Here is a 21,898-nt window from a genome sequence, read left to right on the forward strand (position 1 = left end):
AAACAGTTAAACCAAACTGCAGTAACTGGAAGGAAGAGCAATAACAACCTTATAACTAAAGACAGAAGAAAAAAGCCAGCAAAAATACAGTAACAGTTTTTTTTTTTTAACCAAGACAAGAAATTAGAGAAAAACACGCCTGTCAGGAAAAGATAAACAGAGGTAGGAAAGGTCTACAATGGTAGCGTAGAATGCACTAGCAGAGTATGGAGAATAAAAGTGAATGAAAGTAAATAAAGATAGCAGAAAACTCTTAAAATATAGAGTAAGGTGTATAACGGAAAAAGTTTAACCAAAAGCTAGCCCGACAGCTGCAGTCAACCACGTTTAGTTGTGACAGAGGTAAACGAGATCTGAGGGATGTTAGACTTAATGCATTATGGGTAGGAAAGGTGCTTGAGAGTTTGTTGGTAGCCACGAGCTAGTATAATGGCCTAGTCAGACTGAATCCATCCACTGAGGAATGAATGACAATTGCAAACATTTTTTTTAAATGAAAGGTTTTTTCCCCTGATGAAACTTATCTGTCCAGTAAAGGAAAAGAGCAAGCCGATGTCGATCCTTGAAACCTCAGAGGAGCATATTCTTCGGTTGCAAGAAAGCTCAGAAGGGATTGATGATCAAACCTGTATTTTTAGTCAGCTCAACTAGAGCTGATGGATAGTTTGGGCATGTGGAATGTGCCCTGAAGCTTTGGAAGCTGGCTGGCTGGCTGTTGTGTCATATGCAAGATATGTCCACATAGTTAAGGCTACTGCAGAAGTTATCAGTATGTTCAGCATCTAGTTTGGGAACAGCAGCAGTTTGGAAACTAAAGGCTTATTTTTTATGGTTTCTGCTTTTGGTCTTTGTTCTTCTCTCACAAAAATCATTCTGACCATCAAATTCCTAATAGCTCTGGCCTGCCACATTCCATACCTAACTCAATTGCTAATGGACTTAAAGTATCCATTAATGCTCTTTATTTCTGGATCACAGAGAAGGTTGATGCACAAAACATATGATTTATTGATAATTTAAAATTTGACCTCTAGGAAAAGAATGCATTAAAAAGAAGTTATGTACTCATGATAACATTCCATCTGTGTTGTCCATTTTAATTCTTTCTCAACTAATAGGTTCGGATCTGACTGGGCCATTGCTAAAGCTTGTAGCAATCAGAAACTCGAGCTTCTTCCTTACCCGTAATGCACCAACCCCAATTACCTCAGATCTCATTTGCTGCTTAGGAAAGTGAAAAATGAAAATTAACATCATTATTATGGAGAAGCCATTCCTGAAGTCTTATATGTGTGCGTGTTTGTGTGTGTGTGTATATATATATATATATATATATATATATATATATATATATATATATATATATATAGTTCCCCTTCACAAGATCGAATGGATGGAATCTCGAAATTCATAATCTCGAGACCAGAATCTTGAACTACCATTCACTCAAAATTTTGAATGGGAGCCTTAGGTTTAAAAAAATAAAAAGTTAACTTACCTTACTGCAGGGGGCTAGGTCCCCCTGTACCCTAGCAGTTTAAATGTGAATGTTCCGTGACTGCACTATAGTGGAGGAATGGAAAATCTTCCATTTTGCACTTACATGTACAGCACAAAATGGGAGATTTCCCTTTCCTTCACTATAGTACGATCTCGGAGTAGGTATATTTAAGTAGGGGGGGTGGGGGGTGCAGGGGGGTGAAGCCCCCCTGTAAAAACATTTGAAAGGTGTTAATTTGCTTTTTTTGTCCCTTTCATATGTTCGAGTTTCTCTAAATTCAAGATCCTGGTTTCGAGTTTATGACTTTCGAATTTAGAGAAATTCGATCATATGAAGGGGAACCATACACACACACACACACACACACACACACACATATATATATATATATATATATATATATATATATATATATATATATATAAAATAAGGCACACAGGCCTGTAGTACTCATTCTTCCAGGAGTAGAGGAAGAATGAAAATAGACAACACAGCTGGAATGTTATGGTGAGTGCATAACTTCTTTATCTAATGTTGTCAATTTTCATTCATTCCTCAACTGATGGAACAAAGTCCCCCACCTACCTAATTTCTAGGGTGGACTCAAGGAAGGATATTCCTGAGCATCATAGAACCAACAGATGTTCTTCCTCTGAAGACCAGATCTAATCTGTAATGAGTAATAAATGTATGGGGAGTCGACCAAGTAGCTGCTGCACAAATATCATCCATGAATAATCTGGACTGAAATAATGAGGAAGTTGCCATGGATCTTGTTAAAAATAACTTTGGTAAGTGGTTTACCCAATGTGGGTTCTGCAAATGAACCAAACAGTTGATTCGATCTTCTGATGTCTTTGGTCCTATTCAAGTAAAAATACAACTGCCTGTGGACATTCAGCAAGTGTAGCGCATACTCACCTTTGATGGAAAATTTGGAGAAAAATAGTGGCAAATTAATAGACTGATTAATATTGGATTCTGACACGACCTTTGGAAGGAATGACAGATTGGTTCATAGGTTGGTAATAGGCTTTCGGCCCTAGGGTCTATACAAGCCTAGCCATAACAATTCCCTGAATATTTCTTCCCACAACAATTCCCTGGATATTTCTTCCCACAATATTTACTTCCCTGGACCCCTGTCTAGCAGGGCAACTGACGTGATCCCCGGGGTGAATTTCCTATCTCCCAAACAATCGTCAAGGTTCCTTTTAAAGAGGGCCAAAGAGGCACTCTGCTTGACATGTATGGGCAGTCTATTCCAGAGTTTGGGGAGTCTCTGGGTCAGGAACCTATCCCTCCGGCATGTTTTGTTCATTGTGATGACAAGGTTTAGATCCCTGGAGCATGTGGCTCTGAGGGATTGGGATTTCTTTTAAGTGTAGCATGTCCAACAGCTCTGGGTTTGACATGGTCTTGTATGCTAAGCAGAGATCGCCTCTGAGTAGATGATATGCGACAGAGTATAACTGGAGTATTTTTAGACGGTCAGCATAGGGCATCTGCTTTAGGCCCGTGATTCTTTTACTGAGGTATTTCTGCGGCCTTTCCAGTTGTTGCAGATGTCTTGAGAGGTACATAACAAATGGGGCATTGTATTCTATAATAAGTCTAATGAAGGATGAGTACAGTGGGACAATAACCTCCTTTTTTCTGGATGATGGTATGTAAAAATACTCTATCCCTATGAAAAATCAAGTATGGGGTTTTGAGGATAATGCTTAGGTCTCAGAAATTCTTCTGGACGAAGTAATTGCTACTAAGAAGATTGTCTTCCATGAAAGAAGTTTAAGGTCACATGTAGCTGCAGGCTCAAATGGGTGTTGAATTATGTACTGCAGCACTAAACTTAGGTCCCAAGGAGGAATCGGATTTTTGAAAGGAGTCCTTAAAAACAGAATGATTCTTAAAAACACTTTGCTTAACTTATGAGATGCTACAGGTGAACCATTTATCTCAATATGAAAATTTGATATTGCTGCTAACTGGACTCTAGCTGTGGATGAACTAGCTCCTTCATCAAAGAGGTGTGATAAAAATCCAATATATTATGTATAGGAGATGTAAAGGGTTTGATGCTATGTTTTTGAGTCCAGAAAAAAAGAAGTTATATACTTACCATAACGTTCCATTTGTTTTGTGCATTTTCATTCTTCATCACTTGTGGGTCTCGGATCTGATCCTCAAATCCAGCTTGGCTGCATTTTCTAGACTTTGGATCCCAGTCTCGAGATGCCCGCTCTTCCCATAATGTACTACACTGTGCCTTATTACTCAGATAGAGTTTGCTACCTATTGACTATTGATTTTTTTTTCGAAACAGGACAGCTAAAGGAAATATTAAGACTCAGATATGAGTCATGATTTCTAGATTATGTAACATCCTTTTAGGAATGATAAGGCTTGGGAACGGTTGGGAGGGAAGGTGAGGAAGAATAAAAATGGACAACACAGATGGAATGCTATAGTAAGTAAGTAACTTCTTTATCTGATGTTGACCTTTTCATTCTTCCTCACTTGTGGGTCAGAATCCCCAGCAACATAACTTTTGGAGGCCTTCAAAGAAGGATTTATCTAAGCATTGTTCGGGGAAGGAAGCTCTGTTTTGGAGACAATGCCCAACTTATAATGTGTCACAAAGTAGGAGTCTTGACCAAAGGGCTGCAGTACCGATACCCCTGATAGAAACTCTGGATGAAAAGGGAATAAGCATGTATCTGGTAAAATAGACTCCAGGGTGAAGAGGTAATTAGAAACCAGTTCAGGAAAGAAAATGGGAAAACTCAGTAATCTATTTGGCCAGTGTAATCTTGAAGACTGTTTAAGGCAAGCAGACAGACAGAAAAAAAGGGAATGTAAAAGTCTGGTTTGATTTTTTGCACTGTTTGCTCCTTGTAAAAGGAATATAATTTTTTTATCCTTTACTAGAAAATTTCAAAACAGTAATTGGCAATTGTATGGATGATTAAAGTTTGCCTAAGTAGCCACTTTAATTAACAAGTGAATGTTCCAGAGGGTATGTCTTGTCTTTTCAAGAAATAAATGTAAGGTATATTTGGTAAAAATGAGGCCTATAGCACAAAAAAAAATTGTTTGTAGATGTTATGGAAAGAAAATGTTTGATCTCCATTGGAGTAGGTGGGAGATCCAGGCTGAGCTCCAAATACCTGGAAAATTTTTCAGTTGTAACTAAGAAAGGAAAAGAAGAGAGAGAGAGAGAGAGCACACTTGACAATGTCAGAAGGGATAACAGAGATACTGTACCTGGAAGGTGGATAGGCATGCAGGATACATTTATGAAACAAAAAAATTGCACCTATGAAGGGGGCAATGACAAGTAATGTATAGTTTATAATGGGGCCCATGTGCTCATTATTTATTTATTTATTTTTACCTAGCATGAATTGCACCACAATTTGCATTTAGTGCTTGTGGATAGTGTAAGGAATAGTACAGGGAAAGTGTGATTGTTATTTGAAAGGATGCAACAACGTAGATGAACTTTGTAAACTCAGGTGTATGTTATAATAGACGATCAAGCTGTCTTCCTTAAAAATGGATGGAAGGGTTAGAAATAATTGTGGCTGATTCGAAAGTTAAAGGCAGTATATTCACTGCAGATGACATGTGTGAAAGACAAGTTAAAAAACCTTAGTTGGTGAAGGTTAATATTCGGGGGCAATGAGGAAGGAGCCATTGAAATAAAAAAATATATAGCTGACAAATTACTAGATTATAACAAAGAGTTACAACCGCTTAAAGTTAGGTAAACAACCTGGGTGGCTTAGATGATTGTAAAGAACAGTAATCTGAATGGGAGAACCTGTTTTCCAATCGCAAAATAGATGGCTGATGGCCTGTTATTCATTTTAATGTGATCTTGTGAGTCATAGAGATGTATGAATCACATTTCTGACCTGCCTGAGAAGAATGGAAGACTAATGTGCCAAGCGTCCATGACTTTGTTTTCTTATGTATATATATATATATATATATATATATATATATATATATATATATATATATATATATATATATATACATATATATATATATAAGAGTCTGGAGCCGGGTCCAGTATCCAAGTTTTGTATACCAAAAGCGTCCAATGGAAGAGAGACAACTCTTTTGAGGTGAGTAGGAGCAATGAGAATGATTTCGCTCTGCAACATTTCAGATTTCTGTAATAAGTTAGGAAAGAATGGGATGCTTGAATAGCGTAAAGAAACTGGGGGGAGTGAGGGGAGCTATCATGATACAGAGAATCCCTTGTTGATTCCCACTAATGGGCAATAAGGATAAAGAAGCTGCTATGTTGTTTTAGGGGGAATGCAAAATGGCCACAGCAAGAATGGCGCGACTGGCAGAGTAGCAGGCCTCCTCTGACTCTGTGGGATTGTTATTATTTAAGCAGACTTTCCTTCAGGCCTCCTCTGACTCTGTGGGATTGCTATACTTTAAGCAGACTTTCCTTGCTCTTGGAAGAAGCTCTCCCGCATGCATCTTGTGGAAGCCCATGAATGGTGACACCAAACAATGGCGCCCAAAAGAATTAATCAAAGAAACACCGTGCTAAGCAGGCGGAATCAAAGATGTATGGGCAGGCCAGCTGCCCATAAAACACCCTCCACTGAAGAGACAAGGGCCACTTGGAATCACCAAGAAAAGTAGATGGCGCTTGAGAGGGCAGAAGACCCCTATTCCACAACCACCAAAAAAAAAAAAATCCAGAAAATGTGCGGACTGTAGAGGATCCAGAGCTGAACCATCCAAGGCAAGTCAGTGTTACTCAAAACTTGTACATAGCTTCGAGCCAGTTGCATTGAGGACAGATGGGGAGGGGTACCGAACACCATCTCATTAATGCAACATCAGATTTTACTGCTGTGTCCATTGGAACTCCCATGTTCCACAGGGACCCAATGGAAGGGGACTGTATGACAGAGACACCCAAGAAGTCATAAGGGGGTAGGACTTCTCTATTCATGTGGGTTTATCCCTCAAGAAAGGTCCAATCTGGAGGATAATAATCCCAGGACAAAAGAAACATTCCTCCTATCAAAAAACAACCAGGAAGAAAGGGAGGATTTCCTTTGCCTGCAGGGGGAAATAGCATCCAGGTGTAATAAGACACTGCCTGACTCCTAAATCCAGTGGTATGAAGGATAGAGAATTTCAAAGTGAAGGATCCTGTGGGGGCCGAATGAGGTCATGAAGACCAGGGTGCAGTCAAAAACAAGGGACAAGTGCTCTCAGGTTCATCCTCATCCAGGGATGGTAGTTGGTACAGGAACTAAATGTTAGCAAATCATTGAGGGTTAAAGCCAGAAAATAAAGACAGACATTTCAGTTTCAGAATTCAGACACTTCAAAAAAAAATTATGCTAAAGCAAAACCTGTTACACCATGAATTCTCCAAGCCAGTAAGAGCAATATCCAAAATGTATCCCTATTTTTGGCCTTTGTGCACCCATTATTGATGTTTTAGAGATTTGTTGAGTTGCACAAGCTTCATGCACAGGTCAACCGATCAACAAGTTGTTGGATCCAAAGAATAACATGGATCTGAAGGAATGCACACAAGATGAACGGTTCTGGATCCGAAGGTGCTGGATACGTGAAAATCTGAACCTCAGTGGTAAAAACAGTTGGTTTTCTCCAGCAGAAGTGCTACCCGTCAGATCCTAGAATCTCGGATCTGAGGAGAGGCTCATCAGTTCAAAAGCTTTGGATCTGAAGTATCCAGATCCAGAAAAAAATGTAGCTATTTTGGAAGACAAAATGTTCACTCCAAAGCTCCAGATATGTAGACACTGGATCAGAGAACAGCTACATCCAACATTAACCATAGGATCCCAGAAGGTATGTCCTCAAAGACAGGATACCAGATGAGGAAGTTCTAAAAAGCATGCCTCTCCAGAAGAACTCCAGTCATTCAGATCCAGGAACTTAGGATCCAATGAAGAAGTTAGCTGGAAGCATTATCATAACTACCCTTCAGATATGAGAGAGATTAGTATCCAAAGGAAGCTCCTAGAAGTGTGGATCTGAGGGGAGAGGGATCCAAGAAAACTCATGATGGTTCCAATTCTCTCTCTCACTCTTTTTTTTTTTTAACGGGGGATTGAGCCCCTAAAATGAATCATAGGCAATGATTAAAAAATTCACATCTATGAGCCATAGGTTTCAACTATCCAGATTTTGACTCATATTTTTGGTCCCTATGTCATAAAACTCTCTTTAAGCGACAGTCTGAAAAGTACTGTCCAAGGCAGCAGCAAAATTTAAATAATTGCAGGGAAAACTTCACATTCCTGAACTGAAAAATAAAACTCTAAGAAGAAAAGAAGCCAATACAGATTTAAAATGCAGCTGAGAAATGCCAAGAGCAAACCAGCACACACTGAATCTAAGACTTCACATCCTTCAAAAAAAGAAAAACCACAACAATGCACAACCCATATATTCCATCATCTTTCTAAGACAGTCACAATCTCTGTGAAACCAAAGGTCTGCCAACAGAATTCTGACCTTCGCCTTTGAAAAAGGAACCAATTTTGGGAAAAAAAGGACATGCCTGAGAGTTGCTGTGGGGCAGGAATGGCACTGTCATTGGAAATATACCACAAATTAAACTAGAAACAAGGGATAGCAGGTTCTTACATTTGAAGATGTTGAAGATAGTGCGGTGATAAAGATATTTTTCTAACGTTAACACTATTGCCTGAAAAAAAAACTAAGTAGTTAAACTTTAATACAAAGGATATTAGTCTGTTACATTGGGCAAATGCAGCAGGCACAAAGAATTTGCATACTTGGGCAGAAGACGATCAGAGAAACTATTTGCTGTGGTGCGGCAACATTAACACTGCAGCCTGAAAAACATTATATTATGACAAGACCAAGGAAGTTAACTTCAAGAACAAATGGATAATAGCCTCTTAAACCAGGTAGAGGAGCTATTTGTTTCCTGAAACACAATAAGCAATATATAAAAATGCAGACGGTAAATGATGAATGAAGGAATCAGTAAAAAAAGACAATACTGGAGAAGGAAAAAATCTATAAAATAAACCCAACAAATTTTAGACAAATAAAAATTCTCTTACAGCTCAAGACTTTAGAATTTTCAGTCTTATCACATTAGTGGCAAATGAGATCTGAGGAGCTAGCACAGTGTACTGAATTATGGGAAGAGGGAGGAGCTCGAGACTGGGATCCAAAGTCTAGTAAATGCAGCCGAGCCAGATCCGAAGATTAGATCCAAGGCTCCCAAATGAGGAAGAAAGAAAAGGACAATATCAGATCAAATCTTTTCCATTTGCTAGAGTATAGTTTTGTGGTGGAAGGTTTATGGGAAGACATCAAAATATGATTGACAGGGGAAGAGAGCATTGGTTGTCTGGCTATCCATGGAAATGGAGAAGCCAGGCAGTCACCCTGAGATTTACCATATCTGGGTGTACCATGTCTGTCACGTGAGACAGTAGATCCAGAGTTGGATCCAGAAACCAAGGTGGTCAAATCAGATAAGGCCAAAGAAAGGCAAACCAAATTTGTCAAGGCAAATAAGGAGCAATGATGAAGCATTCTGAAGGAATTTGGGAATTAAAGGAATTGGGGGATATGCGTACAGGAGATCGAGGGGCCAATTATGAAACAGAGCATCCCTTGGAGATTTCCCCTTTGTGGGGAATCAGGGAAGAGTAGCTGCTGCACTTGTTGTTCACAGGGAAAGCGAACAGATCACAGGCCTCATAGACAGAAGATGTTGTCTGCAATTTTCTTGTTAAGGGACCATTTGTGGGGAAGAAGAATGCACTTGCTGAATTTGTCTGCTATCACACTGCATTTTCTCAGAATGTGTGTTACAAGTAGAAAGCGGCTGGAGGAGATCACCCACTGCCGCACTCTGAGAGCTTCTCAGCACATTGGGCAGGATTTGTTTTCTCACTGTTTGTTGATGTACCAGACTAGTGACATGTTGTCTGACTGTACAGCAGTTGTCCCCAAAAGGACAGCATTCTGAAATGCCTGCAATGCAAACAGCACTGTTTTCATCTGTAGGACATTTATATGCAATTTGGCCTCCTCGGGAGACCGCCTGCCTTGGACTGTCTTCCCCAGATAATGCCCCCCCAGCTGGGAAGCATCTGTGGTCACTATGGCCTTGGGCTGAGGGTGAATGAATGGACAACCTTGTAAAACCTGGTCTGAATGAATCCACCATTTTAGATGTACTTTGCAGATGTTAGTAATTCTTCTCTTGTAAGACATAGGTTGATAAAGAACTGACCATTGAGCAGCCAGCATCTACTGCAAAATTCTCATATAAAACCTGGCTAGTGGTATCAACTTTATTGCAGCTGCCATCGATCCCAGAGCCTGAAGGACCATTTGGGCTGAAAATGAGGTGCTGCAGATTATCTTCTTGACATGAAATATTATAGTCTGAACCCTCAGTAATGGAAGGGAAGCAAGTGTGGTCTTTTTATAGAGAATCACTTCTATAAACTCTAAACTCTGAGTCACTTCCAGATGAGATTCGTCATAGTTTATAATTATCTCCACATGAGAGCAAGTCAGGAAAACCTGGTCTCTTGCACATATGAGTTAATGCAGTAATGAGCCAGTCATTTAGATATGGAAACACTCAGAATCCTTGCAGTCTCAGGTGAGCTGCTACTACTGCCATGTGCTTGGTAAACACCTTGTGGGCTGTGGTGAGTCTAAAGGGCAGTACTCTGAACTGACGACTGGCTCCCAGCTGGAAGCACAAGTATCTCCTGAACCACCTGTTTATCTTTATGTGATACTATGCATCCTGAAGGTCTATGGAGCACATCCAGTCATCCTTGCCCAGAAAGGAAAAGAAGAAAAATACAAAGGCTCTCTAAATAAATGAAAATGGGAAGCAGGGTAAGGTTTCAGATGAGAAAGACAATCGGCAGTAAAGAAATAAGAATATATTGAACACAATCGTCACTTATCTTTATGAAGCTTGGGAGAAGCAGTAGACCACATCTTTTCACTGGAGCAGCAAACAAGATCTAAGGTAACTGAGGCTGGTACATTATGGGTAAGGGAGAAGCTCGAGAGTTTCTGGTTGCCACAAGTTTTAGCATCTGCCGAGTCAGATCCAGATTGGATCTGAACCCATCAGTTGAGGAATGCATGAAAACTGACAACATCAAATCTAACAGCAACATAAATAAAAATAAATGGCAAATTTTACAAGCTAAAACTCACTGTGATGTCCTTCCTAAATGTTTTTGACTTACCACTTCTTTATTTCATAGGTTCATAGGTATATACTAGGCTAAAGACCACCATGGATTTTATAAGCCTAGCCACACAACCCAACTCAATTGCATCCCCTCGTAACATGTGCATCTTATCTGGAGGGTATGTTTGTTGGTGGGGTATGCTAGTTACAAGGTTGCTAAAAAGTTATGTAAGGGATTTGTTAGTTAGGGAATGTTTACTGTTGGCCTCAGTTTATAACAGACATGGGGCCAGCCCAGGGATGAATTTGCAATTTTCCTTCCATGGACTCTGCTTCACATGGATGGGGGGCCTATGTGAAGCAGAGTCCATACACTTGTGCAGGCTTTTTAACAGAATTTCTAGATTTGCCTTGGAACAAAACACACAAACTATCACTCTAATGATTACCTTTACACAATCAAATTCTCTCTCCACTTTTTGAAAATCAACTATGCTTTGCTCATAAACTACTACATTCTAATAAATGTAATTCCTCAGTTCAGATTATCATTTGAGACTACCCCCAAAGTTTGAGAGCTGCAATACTTCACATACTGTCCATCCCTAAATCCTGCAACAAGTATAGAGATTCCAGGTTTCCTGTTACAAAGGGAAACTATGGGATAAATATCTATTAAAGTCTCTATCACATAAAATAAGTTTTTTTAGTTCCTCACTTAAACACAGCCAATTACAAAGCTGGAACTGTAGTTGTGATATTTCTTAGTTTGATTTCAGCTGGACTTTGTAAGGTCAGTATGGCTCAGAGGAGTTTACCATTCCAAATTTTAGGATTTTACCCACTATAAGGATGGATGTAAGCTGCAGTGGTGCAGCGGTAGCATTGTCGCCTCACAGCAAGAGGTTCTCCCGTTCGATTCTCAGCTGGAGTGCCTTCTGTGTGGAGTCAGCATGGCCTCACCGGGGTCGAGTGGCGTTCGAAAGACATGCGTGAATGGGCGTGCCTTCATTGAAGGTTGGGTGTCGGGCTGGCACCATAAAAGTCTACTGCCAATCATTAGTGGACCAGAGTTCTGCTGTGGCGACCCCTAACCAGGAAAAGCCGAAAGAAAACAACAACAACCCCTATAAGGATGGATTATAGATAAGCAGGACTGTAGGCTCCATGTTTTAGGGTTGCGGAGTTTGACCTCCTTATTCTTTTTGCTGTTCAGAAACTACTCATTATCTATTGAAAAGGATCTTATAACAGCTTCAGAAAATCAAGAGGATTTCAGGTATATTTCGCTTCATCTATGCAAATTCGGATAACCCATTAAAAATTTAGATGGTGATAACTTCTCTTCTACACAATGATTTCAGGCTAGCAGGTATCTGGAATGGCTTCATTCTTTGTTCCTACCAGAGATCATCTAATAAGTTTTTGTGATGCAAAAGTGTGAAGAGGATGGGTGACTATTACCTGGTACAATTCTGTTGATTTCATCAGTGCAACAGAATTTAATCTGCCACCAAGTGCTGCAGTCTGGTGAATGAGAAACTGAAGAGCCACTGCAATTAGAAATAATGTTGTTATTATTATAATAAAATATTTCACTGTTTGCATACCAGCATTTGGAGTTACTATACATAAAAAAAATGACACATTTTATACATAAAACAGTGAGTAAAGAACTGTGGCTTACTCTATATTTCAAAACATGCAACAATCAAATGGCTGCAGCTAGAAACAGGTTCATTATCACATATAACAAATTGCAGCATCTCTACTTGTTATGTGTTTGTTGAATATCAGCTATCCACATGCACTAGTATTGTGAAATTATGCCATATTTATGACATTCTGTTGTCTTCCCTTGTCTATTTTCCTTACTATTGCTTTTCTTAAGTTGTGCATTGTTTGATCTCACATACTGTTATGTAAAGTGATTGTATTTTTCGCTGATTACAGTTATTTTACTTACTTTTATTCTCTGGAGGGTTCTCTCCATAGGATTTCACTAAATGGTATCACCCAGCAGTACTTCCTAGATAGCAACTGTAAAAGAAATATGGGAATCCTTTCGAACAAACTTAAAATTAATCGATTCCTTCCAAAAATTTTAAATCAAATAAACTGTTTTCTATTCAGACAGTCACAATGGTACTAGTATTATTTAGGCACCAACCACTTGCTTCTCACTCTAAACCAATCTTGCCATTTTCCTGCATCAGTATTCAGCTGTTCCATAACTGCTAATTTCATCTCCACCTCTTTTATTATACCTCCAAGCTACACTCCTTACATTTTCTAGCAACCTCACTGTGAATTCTCACCAACCTTCACCCTTCTTCCCCTCTCTTCTTTCCTCTTCTTCTTCTTTCACAGCTCTAAGTGTTATTAGAAATTCAGTCCCAGAGTTGATTCTGGAATTTGTAACCTTCTGACAAATACCTAAATGTCTTCATAAACATTCTTATTAACAGATCATGACTGTAATTTTTCTTTGATAACTGACTGTGTGTTTGGACTACGTCTATTGGTTGTTTCTGCGTTGATATACTACATGTATAATTTGTACGGATTTTTTGTATCCTTAGGCAGAACCTTAAAAAGGTCTACTGGATCAGTATTCTACCCATGTCACCAAATAAGAATAAAATAAAAACAAAAAAAATCTATTCCAAAGCAATCTACAATCAAATAAAACCTTACAACTGATTTTAAGTACATGTTCTGGAAAAATAGCATAAAATTAACATAAGGCAAGAGGCCTACTTAACAGTAATCTGGAGACTTCATAAAGTTGTGATCCATTTATATTCTCCAAGAGTTTTTTAATACATTTGTAAAATCTTCATCATTTACTATTCCAATGCTTAGTCCTTCATAATAAGTTTCAAATTCGCAGTACAATACTTCATTAGGATTATTACAAGTTTCTTGCAGACTTTCCACAAAGGTAACTTTCAGCTGCTCCTCTGAAGTTTCACCTATAAGATATGTAAATGAAGTGTTATAACATTAAGTAAGTTATTATCAGTGATCAATTACTTTTAGAACATTTTATACTAATTAAATATTAAATCTAGTCATACACTGTACAAATATACACTATTATACTCACTTCTGCTTCAGTTCATCCTATTTCACCAATAAATATTGTCTGATTTATCAAGGCCAACCTACTGATATTTGATACACTGCTTTTAATACAGACTTTTCTGACAATAGCTTGATAATAAATTGACGTAATAACAATACAATAAATAACTAGGTAAAATGTGAATATATGATGATATAGCTCAATGAGCTGAACAATAGAGTTATTACTTAACAAAATCTGTTGAAGTATGGTTGCACAATATAAGGTGCTACAGTACTAAGCAGAGTATGCTGTGGCCCTACTATGCACTGTGAAGTTTATTAATTTCTTGACTATTACTGTTGAATACGCATGCGCTTTACATGCACACTTTTGATGAATTAGTTAAGCATACATTTCTTTTGAAAAGTTGAAACTATGAGGTTTATATTAAAATTATGAAGCCTAGCTAGTCAAATATGTCTCATCTGTGCTAAACTTGTTCATTTATGCAACATCCTAGTAAATAAAACACTTGATATTCTAGTGCTCACAGAAAGTGACCTTGAAACTTCTTTATGTACTATTTTTACATTTATAAAATCATGGAAAGAAAATGTGAGTGATTCACTATTAGCTAATCCCAGTGTTGATACAACTCTGTCTGATAATAAGCTACAGGAAAAACACACACACAAAGACACACATGAGAAACAAGATTAAGAAAACTAATCCTGTGCTTGTTAACAACGTTACCTAGGGGGCTACATTTAAATGTAAGATAATGTCAAAGCAGGTGAATCATTCTTCTGGTGATAAAAGAAAAAGAATAGCTAATCCAACAAAACATGATAGCAGTGGTAGGGTGCCAACACAGGCTTTTGATAAGCCTAATTCAACTCTGACAGAACCAGAAAATGCTGCCTTTGAAACCTCTTATAAAACATCAGTCTCTGATCATGAGACAAACAGTCTTGCAATATCGAGGTCAAACCATAGACAACAGCAGAACAAAACAGTCTCCTGCTCCATCTATCCTCTCCAGTGTTATATCCTGAAGTCATTGCAGATCCTAAAGTTGCAGCAAAAAGACTCCACAAGATTTCAAAAGGATGACTCTACTCTTTTACATTTCAAAAACACTTGTTCAGTAGTTTCTTTTTCTTGACAATTTAAACATATTCTATCATTTTTCATTTTATATCGCATATTTTCGTTTACTGGTAATTTAACTATTACCAGTGTCTAAAAAATCTTGACATTCTACTCTCTGATTACACCATTTGTTTCTTATTTTATAGCTTTAATTTTTTTCATTTGTTACAGTCTTCCATGCTTTTACACAGTAATGTTTTATCATTACATTCTTATACCATACTTTTTTTGTCTATATTATCAATTTTTATTTCACCAACAATATTTTTTCTAGGTAACATTTTATTTCCTCTTTTATACACCCTTTTCTCCTTTTAATACTAATTTCTCATATTTTATATTTATCCACTTTAATAGTTTGTATGAATTTAATGAAGTAGCATATACCACTGGGTTAATTAACTGTAAACCTCCTTCCTCTTTATTTACATCCAAAACTGTTCTTTTTTACTGGGTTTAGTCTAGAACTCGATATAAATGAAAAAAATATACATCTGAAATAATTCTTTTTCATATACTGTTGGCAACATAAACACACTTGCTAAGTATTTCATTTTTCCCGTTCAGTACTTAAGTTATCAAATAAGCCCTTTTCTGAATGATAATTTTTATGTCATCCAGAAAAGACGTTTGCTTTATTTCTTCTACTGATTTCTCACTGAATTCTAATTACATCTTTATTTGCAAATGTTATACCTGACACAGAAATTTCATTCACTGTAAAATATATACCCTCTATCTTTACTACATCACCTAATTCTTTACTTTTCTCTTTATTTAAAGCCATTCCTGTCACCTCCAGATGCTTGTTTATGTTACTTATTTTACCAATTATTATAATGTCATCTGCATATGTTAAAAGAACTGAAATTCTTAACCCTTCAGGTGTTATATACACCAACTCCTTCATTTTGTAATTTACTTTCATACTATCACATTCATAACTAATGCAAAGAGTATACAACTCATTGAGCATCCCTGTCTTACACCACTCTTCATAGGGACCTCTTGGTTTGACCAACTATTTACAAGTATTTTTACTTTATTATTACTATATGCTGACATACATAATGTCCTAATATTCTCAGTTATATTATGTTCTTTCATTATTCCCCAAAAGATTTTATGTCCAATTGTATTAAAAGCCTTATTACGGTATCCTCTCTCACAATTTTTGCTTCTTCTTTTCTATTCGTATCATCCACAATTTCTCTATCATTAATAATTCTTGACAGCCCTTCCTCATTATACTATATATAATATCTGCCATAATACTTTTCATTTTAGTTTCAAATATCTTTTGTATTATTTCATAAAGATCTTATAATCATTATTATTCAATACTATCAGTCACCAGTTTTTTAATAGTCTTCTGTCTTCCTTCTTCCCTATGACTGTAAGTATTCTACTATACAATTCTTTACATATAAAACCTTTTTAACAATTCATTCAGAATCTTTAAAAACATTTTTTTGCCAATCCATTAAAATGTTATACATTTCATACCCCATTCCATCTGTTCCTGCAACCAACTCTATACTTACTTGTCCTAATACTTTAACTAGTTCATATAAAGAAATCTCCTTTTCCAACTCCTTATTCTCTTTTTCTTAACTTTTTTTTACTTTCCATGTTTTTTTAACTACCTTCTTTTTTCTTTAAACATTTTTGTACATATCATACTACACAATTCATAATCTTTCCTCAGTTCTTTTTATTTCTCCTGTTACATTTTTCTTCTCTCATTACATAACCATCTTCCTTTAAATCTGCTTAAGTAAATCAATACATCTTTTCTTTTTCCTTGTAAAAAGATTTCTTTGCTTATATAACAATTCTTGTATTTATTTCTGTTATATACTTCTTTTTCTTTGTCGAACTAGTTTCTCTCATTACATTCTTAATCTTCCAATGCATCGTTATATGTTCTTTCATATTTTTCTTTCTCTACTTTTCTCACATCACATTACTACTGGAAACAAAAAAGTTTTTTTTATATTTTTCCTTAAATATCAGCCACCATTCTATTTTTTTTTTTTTTATAAAATGCTCTCATAGTAATATGATTCTTCCATAACTGTATTAACAATCTCTTTCTCTCTTCATTCCATGCTTTTTCATTTATCCTTTTTATTCCTTATCCTATTTCTATATATTCCTTACGTTCCTACTTTGAAAGATGATCAGAAAAGCTATCTCCCCATCTCCTATAATTAAAGCTTCTTATACTATAAAATAATCTATTTCAGTCCTATCTCTCTCATCTCTCTCTCTCTCTCTATATATATATATATATATATATATATATATATATATATATATATATATATATATATGTGTGTGTGTGTGTATGTATATATATATATATATATATATATATATATATATATATATATATATATATATCCCTTTTGTAAGTCCATCAGTTTTTGTCCCAGAGTTTTAACTTACCACATTTTAAAACTTCTGACATTTTCGTATGCAATTTCCTTTCTTTTTATGCTTCCCTCTTAAATTACAATTAAAGTCTCCTGTTACTATTATATTTATAGTTATATTTATAACTGCATGGTCTAAAATCTGATAAAATAACCTTTCCTTTTCTTTACAATTAGTATAAGCATATAATCGTACGATTCCATATACTTCTTCTTTCCAATTTAAATATGTAATGGTTAATGTTCACATTTTTGCTAATTTAATGTCTTTATTGTATATCTACAGAATATGGCTATTCCAGAACATCTCTCATTTGCCAAATTCCACATTATCTTTCCTTCCCATAGTTTCTATGTTTCTAATCTTTCTTCATTTGTTAAAACATCTCCCACAGGATTCAATAAAGTCTGTGTAGGCTTTGTGTAGAGCCTACACAGACTGTATCCATGTACATGGCCACTGTTCCTCCTCGGCAGCATGCCAGGCATATAAATTATGGTGCACACCTAAGGGAGGTCACAGCAACATGGATATTGAATTCATGTGAGACTGATGGCACAGCCATATACCTTTTAGCCCATTAATCCTGACTAAAAGGTGTATAAAACACTTTATTTCATTAAATTGCATATTTCATTATGTGTATATGCCTGTTTTGTGCTGTGTGGCACGCTGCTTAGCTATGCTTAGCTTTGAGCAGATAAACATCAGACATACTCTATAGACATCTAAAAAAAAAGAAACCATATGCATTCAATTTTAATAATTCATTATTTATTTTTTATTTCATGTGCTTGTTTGTGTGATGCACCACGTTACCCAGATTAAGAATCACTGTTGTGGTTTGTTCATTGTCTGAAATATGCTGTACACTGACTGAATAAATGAATAGGGTAAACGGTTAAGTTAACAGAAGTCCTAGACAGCTAACCATGTGTGTAAATGCTCCATTTGAAGCAACAGTTATCAATAAACTGTAAAAGGAGATGGTGCTTTGATAATAAGAAGTTATGTACCTACCATAACGTTCCATGTTAGTTGTCTTCTCTCGCCTTCTTTCTTGCTTGATGGGTTCGGAGCCGATCCTCGGCTCCGACTCGGCACTTGCTTTAGCTCGAGAACTCCTTTTACCAGCTCGAGGCAGCCCCATATCCCATGATGCAAGGCAGTAAGTACCCAGATCTCGTTTGTTGACAAAGGGCAATAACACCAAGCATAAAATACTTCCCAAAGGAAGAAGAAACTTACAGATGGAAAAAGGACCAGGTCTGAATGGTCTTAACATAATAGTTTCTTATACAAGGTCTGTCCAGGCCAGGGGGAAGGAGGGAGGGTCGCAAGAAAGAAGGCGAGAAGACAACTAGCATGGAACGTTATGGTAGGTACATAACATCTTAATGTTAAGTTGTCAATCTCGCCTTCATTCTTGCTTGATGGGACCGCGTCCCTAGCACCTCTATCCTGGGTGGCTCAATGGAACAAACTCTTGAGGACTGTAGAGCCAAAACTGGCTCTGTCCCTGGAGGCCAAGTCCAATTTGTAATGGGAAACAAAAGTGTGAGGAGTGGGCCAAGTGGCCGCTGCACAAATAGTGTCCAAAGGAAGTCTAGCTTGAAAAGCTGTAGAAGTAGCTAAACTCCTAGTTGAATGTGCTTTAGGTTTTGAGCACAGCTGTTTTCCCCTGATCGTATAAATTTCAGTGATGACCGAAGAAAGCCATCTGGACAAAGTCACTTTAGAAACAGGAAGGCCTTTTTATTATCCGCATAGGAAACAAAAAGTTGATCAGATTTTCTAAATTTTTGTTCTGTCCAAATAATATCTAAGCTGACGGTGGACGTCAAGATAATGTAGCTTTTGTTCAGCTCTATCTGAATAGTTAGGAAAAATACAGGAGATCAATGGATTGATTCAGATTGTTTTTGAAGCGACCTTAGGTAAAAAGGATGGATTAGTTCTCAAAGATACTCTGTCTTTGTGAAAAATCAAATAGGGGTCGAACCGAAAGAGCATGAAGTTCAGACACCCTCCTGGCAGATGTAATAGCCACTAGGAATAAAGTTTTCCAAGAAAGATATTTCAGGGAACAAGAAACAGCTGGCTCGAAGGGGGGAAGAATCAAGGATGTCAGCACTAAATTTAGATCCCACTGAGGAGGAGGATTCCTGATTGGAGGCTTTAGTAGGAAAATTCCTTTCAAGAAGGCCCTGCAGAGCCTATGGGACATAATATTATGATCTGCTATCCCGACATGAAAATTAGAAATAGCAGCCAACTGAACTTTGACTGTGGACGAAGAAGAGCCTGCATGAAAAATCTCTGCTAAGAAGTCCAGAACTGCCTGAACAGGGGCAGTAAAAGGATCAATATTTTGGGCCTTAGCCCAATAAGAGAAACGTTTCCATTTGCTTGTGTAAATCCTCCTGGTAGAGGATTTTAGTGAAGCTACTATGATGTCTCTAACTGGGTTAGAGATCAAAGGAAGCCTGGCTAAGGAAGGAAGTGGAGCAACCATGCTGTGAGGTTGAGAGAAGGGATTGACCGGTGCAGCTGACCGGATTGGTGAATCAGTAGATCTGGCACTGGGTCCAGATGCCACGGCTGCACCAAAAGGTGATGATGGAGGAACGGGAACCAAACTTGTCGAGGCCAGTAAGGGGCAATGAGAATCAATTTGGCTCTCAAAACGGTAGCTTTCTGGAACACCTGAGGGATCAGAGGAAATGGAGGGAAGGCATAAAGAAGTCCCTGGGGCCAATCCTGGGTCAGAGCGTCTCTGGGGGGATGGCCTGATAGAGGGAAGAGGCTGAAGAAGTCTGGACATTTGCTGTTTTGGGGAGTAGCAAAAGATCGCAACATGGACGACCCCATTCCAGAAAAATCTCTTCCGCTATGGATTGCTTGAGAGACCACTCGTGAGGCATGAGAATAGCTCTGCTCAATCTGTCCGCTATAATGTTGGTTTTCCCAGGGATATGCGTTGCTACCAGAAACCGATGAGAGGAGATCGCCCATTGCCATAGTCTGAGCTTCTCGACACAAGGGGTAGGACTTGGTTCCACCCTGTTTGTTGATATACCAAACTACAGACATGTTGTCTGTGTGGACTGCAATTGTCCCTACGGGAAGAAAGTTGTTGAGGGCTTGCAACGTTAAAAGCACTGCTCTCATCTCCAGGACATTTATGTGCAGATGGTACTCGAACGGTTGCCACGTCCCATGAACCATCCTGCCCTGATAATGACCCCCACCCGATCAGGGAGGCATCCGTGGTGACAGTGGCTATCGGGGACGGAGGTACAAAGCACCTGCCTTGGTGAACCTGAGACGATGTGATCCACCAAGCAAGATGTTCTTTGCATGTTTGTGTCACCAGAATCTGGTGACGCATTGGGAGCTGCTGGTATGACCACTGTGTGAACAGCATCCACTGAAGGAGGCGCATGTAGAATCGAGCCAGGGAAGAAGAGTAATGGCCGCAGCCATGAGACCTAATACCTTTAGAACCATTCTGGCCTGTACTTTCTTGCTGGCCAGAATGATCCTGACATGAGTCTGAATGTCTGAAACTCTTTGTTCTGTAAGGGTAGCTGACATCCGAACAGTGTTTAAGTTTGCGCCTATGAAGGTAATAGACTGGCAGGGCGATAAGGATGACTTTTCGAAGTTGACTGAGATGCCTAAATGAGAACAAAGGTCTATTGTGTAATCCCTGGCTTGTATAAGCTGATGCCTGGTGGTGGCTGACAGGAGCCAGTCGTCGAGATACGGAAACACCTGGAATCCTTGGCGTCTCAGGTGAGCCGTGACCACTGCCATGCATTTGGTGAACACTCTGGGGGCTGTAGTGAGACCAAAGGGCAGGGCTCTGAACTGGAAGTGACTGGACCCCAGCCAAAAGCGGAGAAATCTCCTGGAGCGTCTGTGAATTTTGATGTGATAGTACGCATCCTGAAGATCTATTGAGCACATCCAGTTGTCCTTCTGTAAGAAGGGCAGAATTGACTGAAGAGTGACCATTCGGAATCTTGTCTTCCTGACAGACTTGTTGAGTCTGCTGAGATCCAATATTGGTCTCCAGTCTCCCGTCTTTTTGGGGACCAAAAAGAACCTTGGGTAGATTCCGGGCTCTGAATGGTCTATTGTAACTGGCTGAATGGCTCTTTTTTGCAGTAGTTTTGCGATTTCTAACTCTGCAATCTCCCTTAGACCGGGTGGTACATCTGGAAGGGAACTTGAGGGGAAGGGACTTTCCTCGAAAGGAATTATGTAACCCTTGGATATGATCGACTGTACCCAACTGTCTTGAGTGAGGGAATGCCAGGCTTCTGGGTACAGTGATAATCTTCCCCCGACTGCCTCCAAGGAGGGACAGCCGGGCAACACCTCAGGGATGCTGAAAGGGCTTATCAGAGAGAGGCTCCCTGTTTCCCTGGTTCTTGGACCCCCTCTGCCTCTAGAGCGGCGTCTGTTGTTGTTACCCCCTCTGCCTCTAGGGGTAAACTGA

General features: G+C 38.3%; 1 protein-coding gene across 1 annotated transcript in view; it reads right to left on the reverse strand.

Annotated features, from left to right (window-relative positions):
- Positions 1 to 13,513: 13,513 nt before the first annotated feature.
- Positions 13,514 to 21,898, reverse strand: part of CAPS2 (calcyphosine 2) — a 2,181,571-nt gene continuing 2,173,186 nt past the window's right edge. Inside the window, exon 16 of the mRNA XM_044087229.1 lies at positions 13,514 to 13,705. Within this exon, the coding sequence (XP_043943164.1) occupies positions 13,530 to 13,705 (176 nt within the window). The 3' untranslated portion in view covers positions 13,514 to 13,529. The remainder of the gene's footprint in view (positions 13,706 to 21,898) is intronic.

The sequence above is a fragment of the Protopterus annectens genome, chromosome 11.part0 (genome assembly GCF_019279795.1).
Source record: "Protopterus annectens isolate FY-2018-M chromosome 11.part0, PAN1.0, whole genome shotgun sequence".
Taxonomy (NCBI): Eukaryota; Metazoa; Chordata; order Ceratodontiformes; family Protopteridae; genus Protopterus; species Protopterus annectens.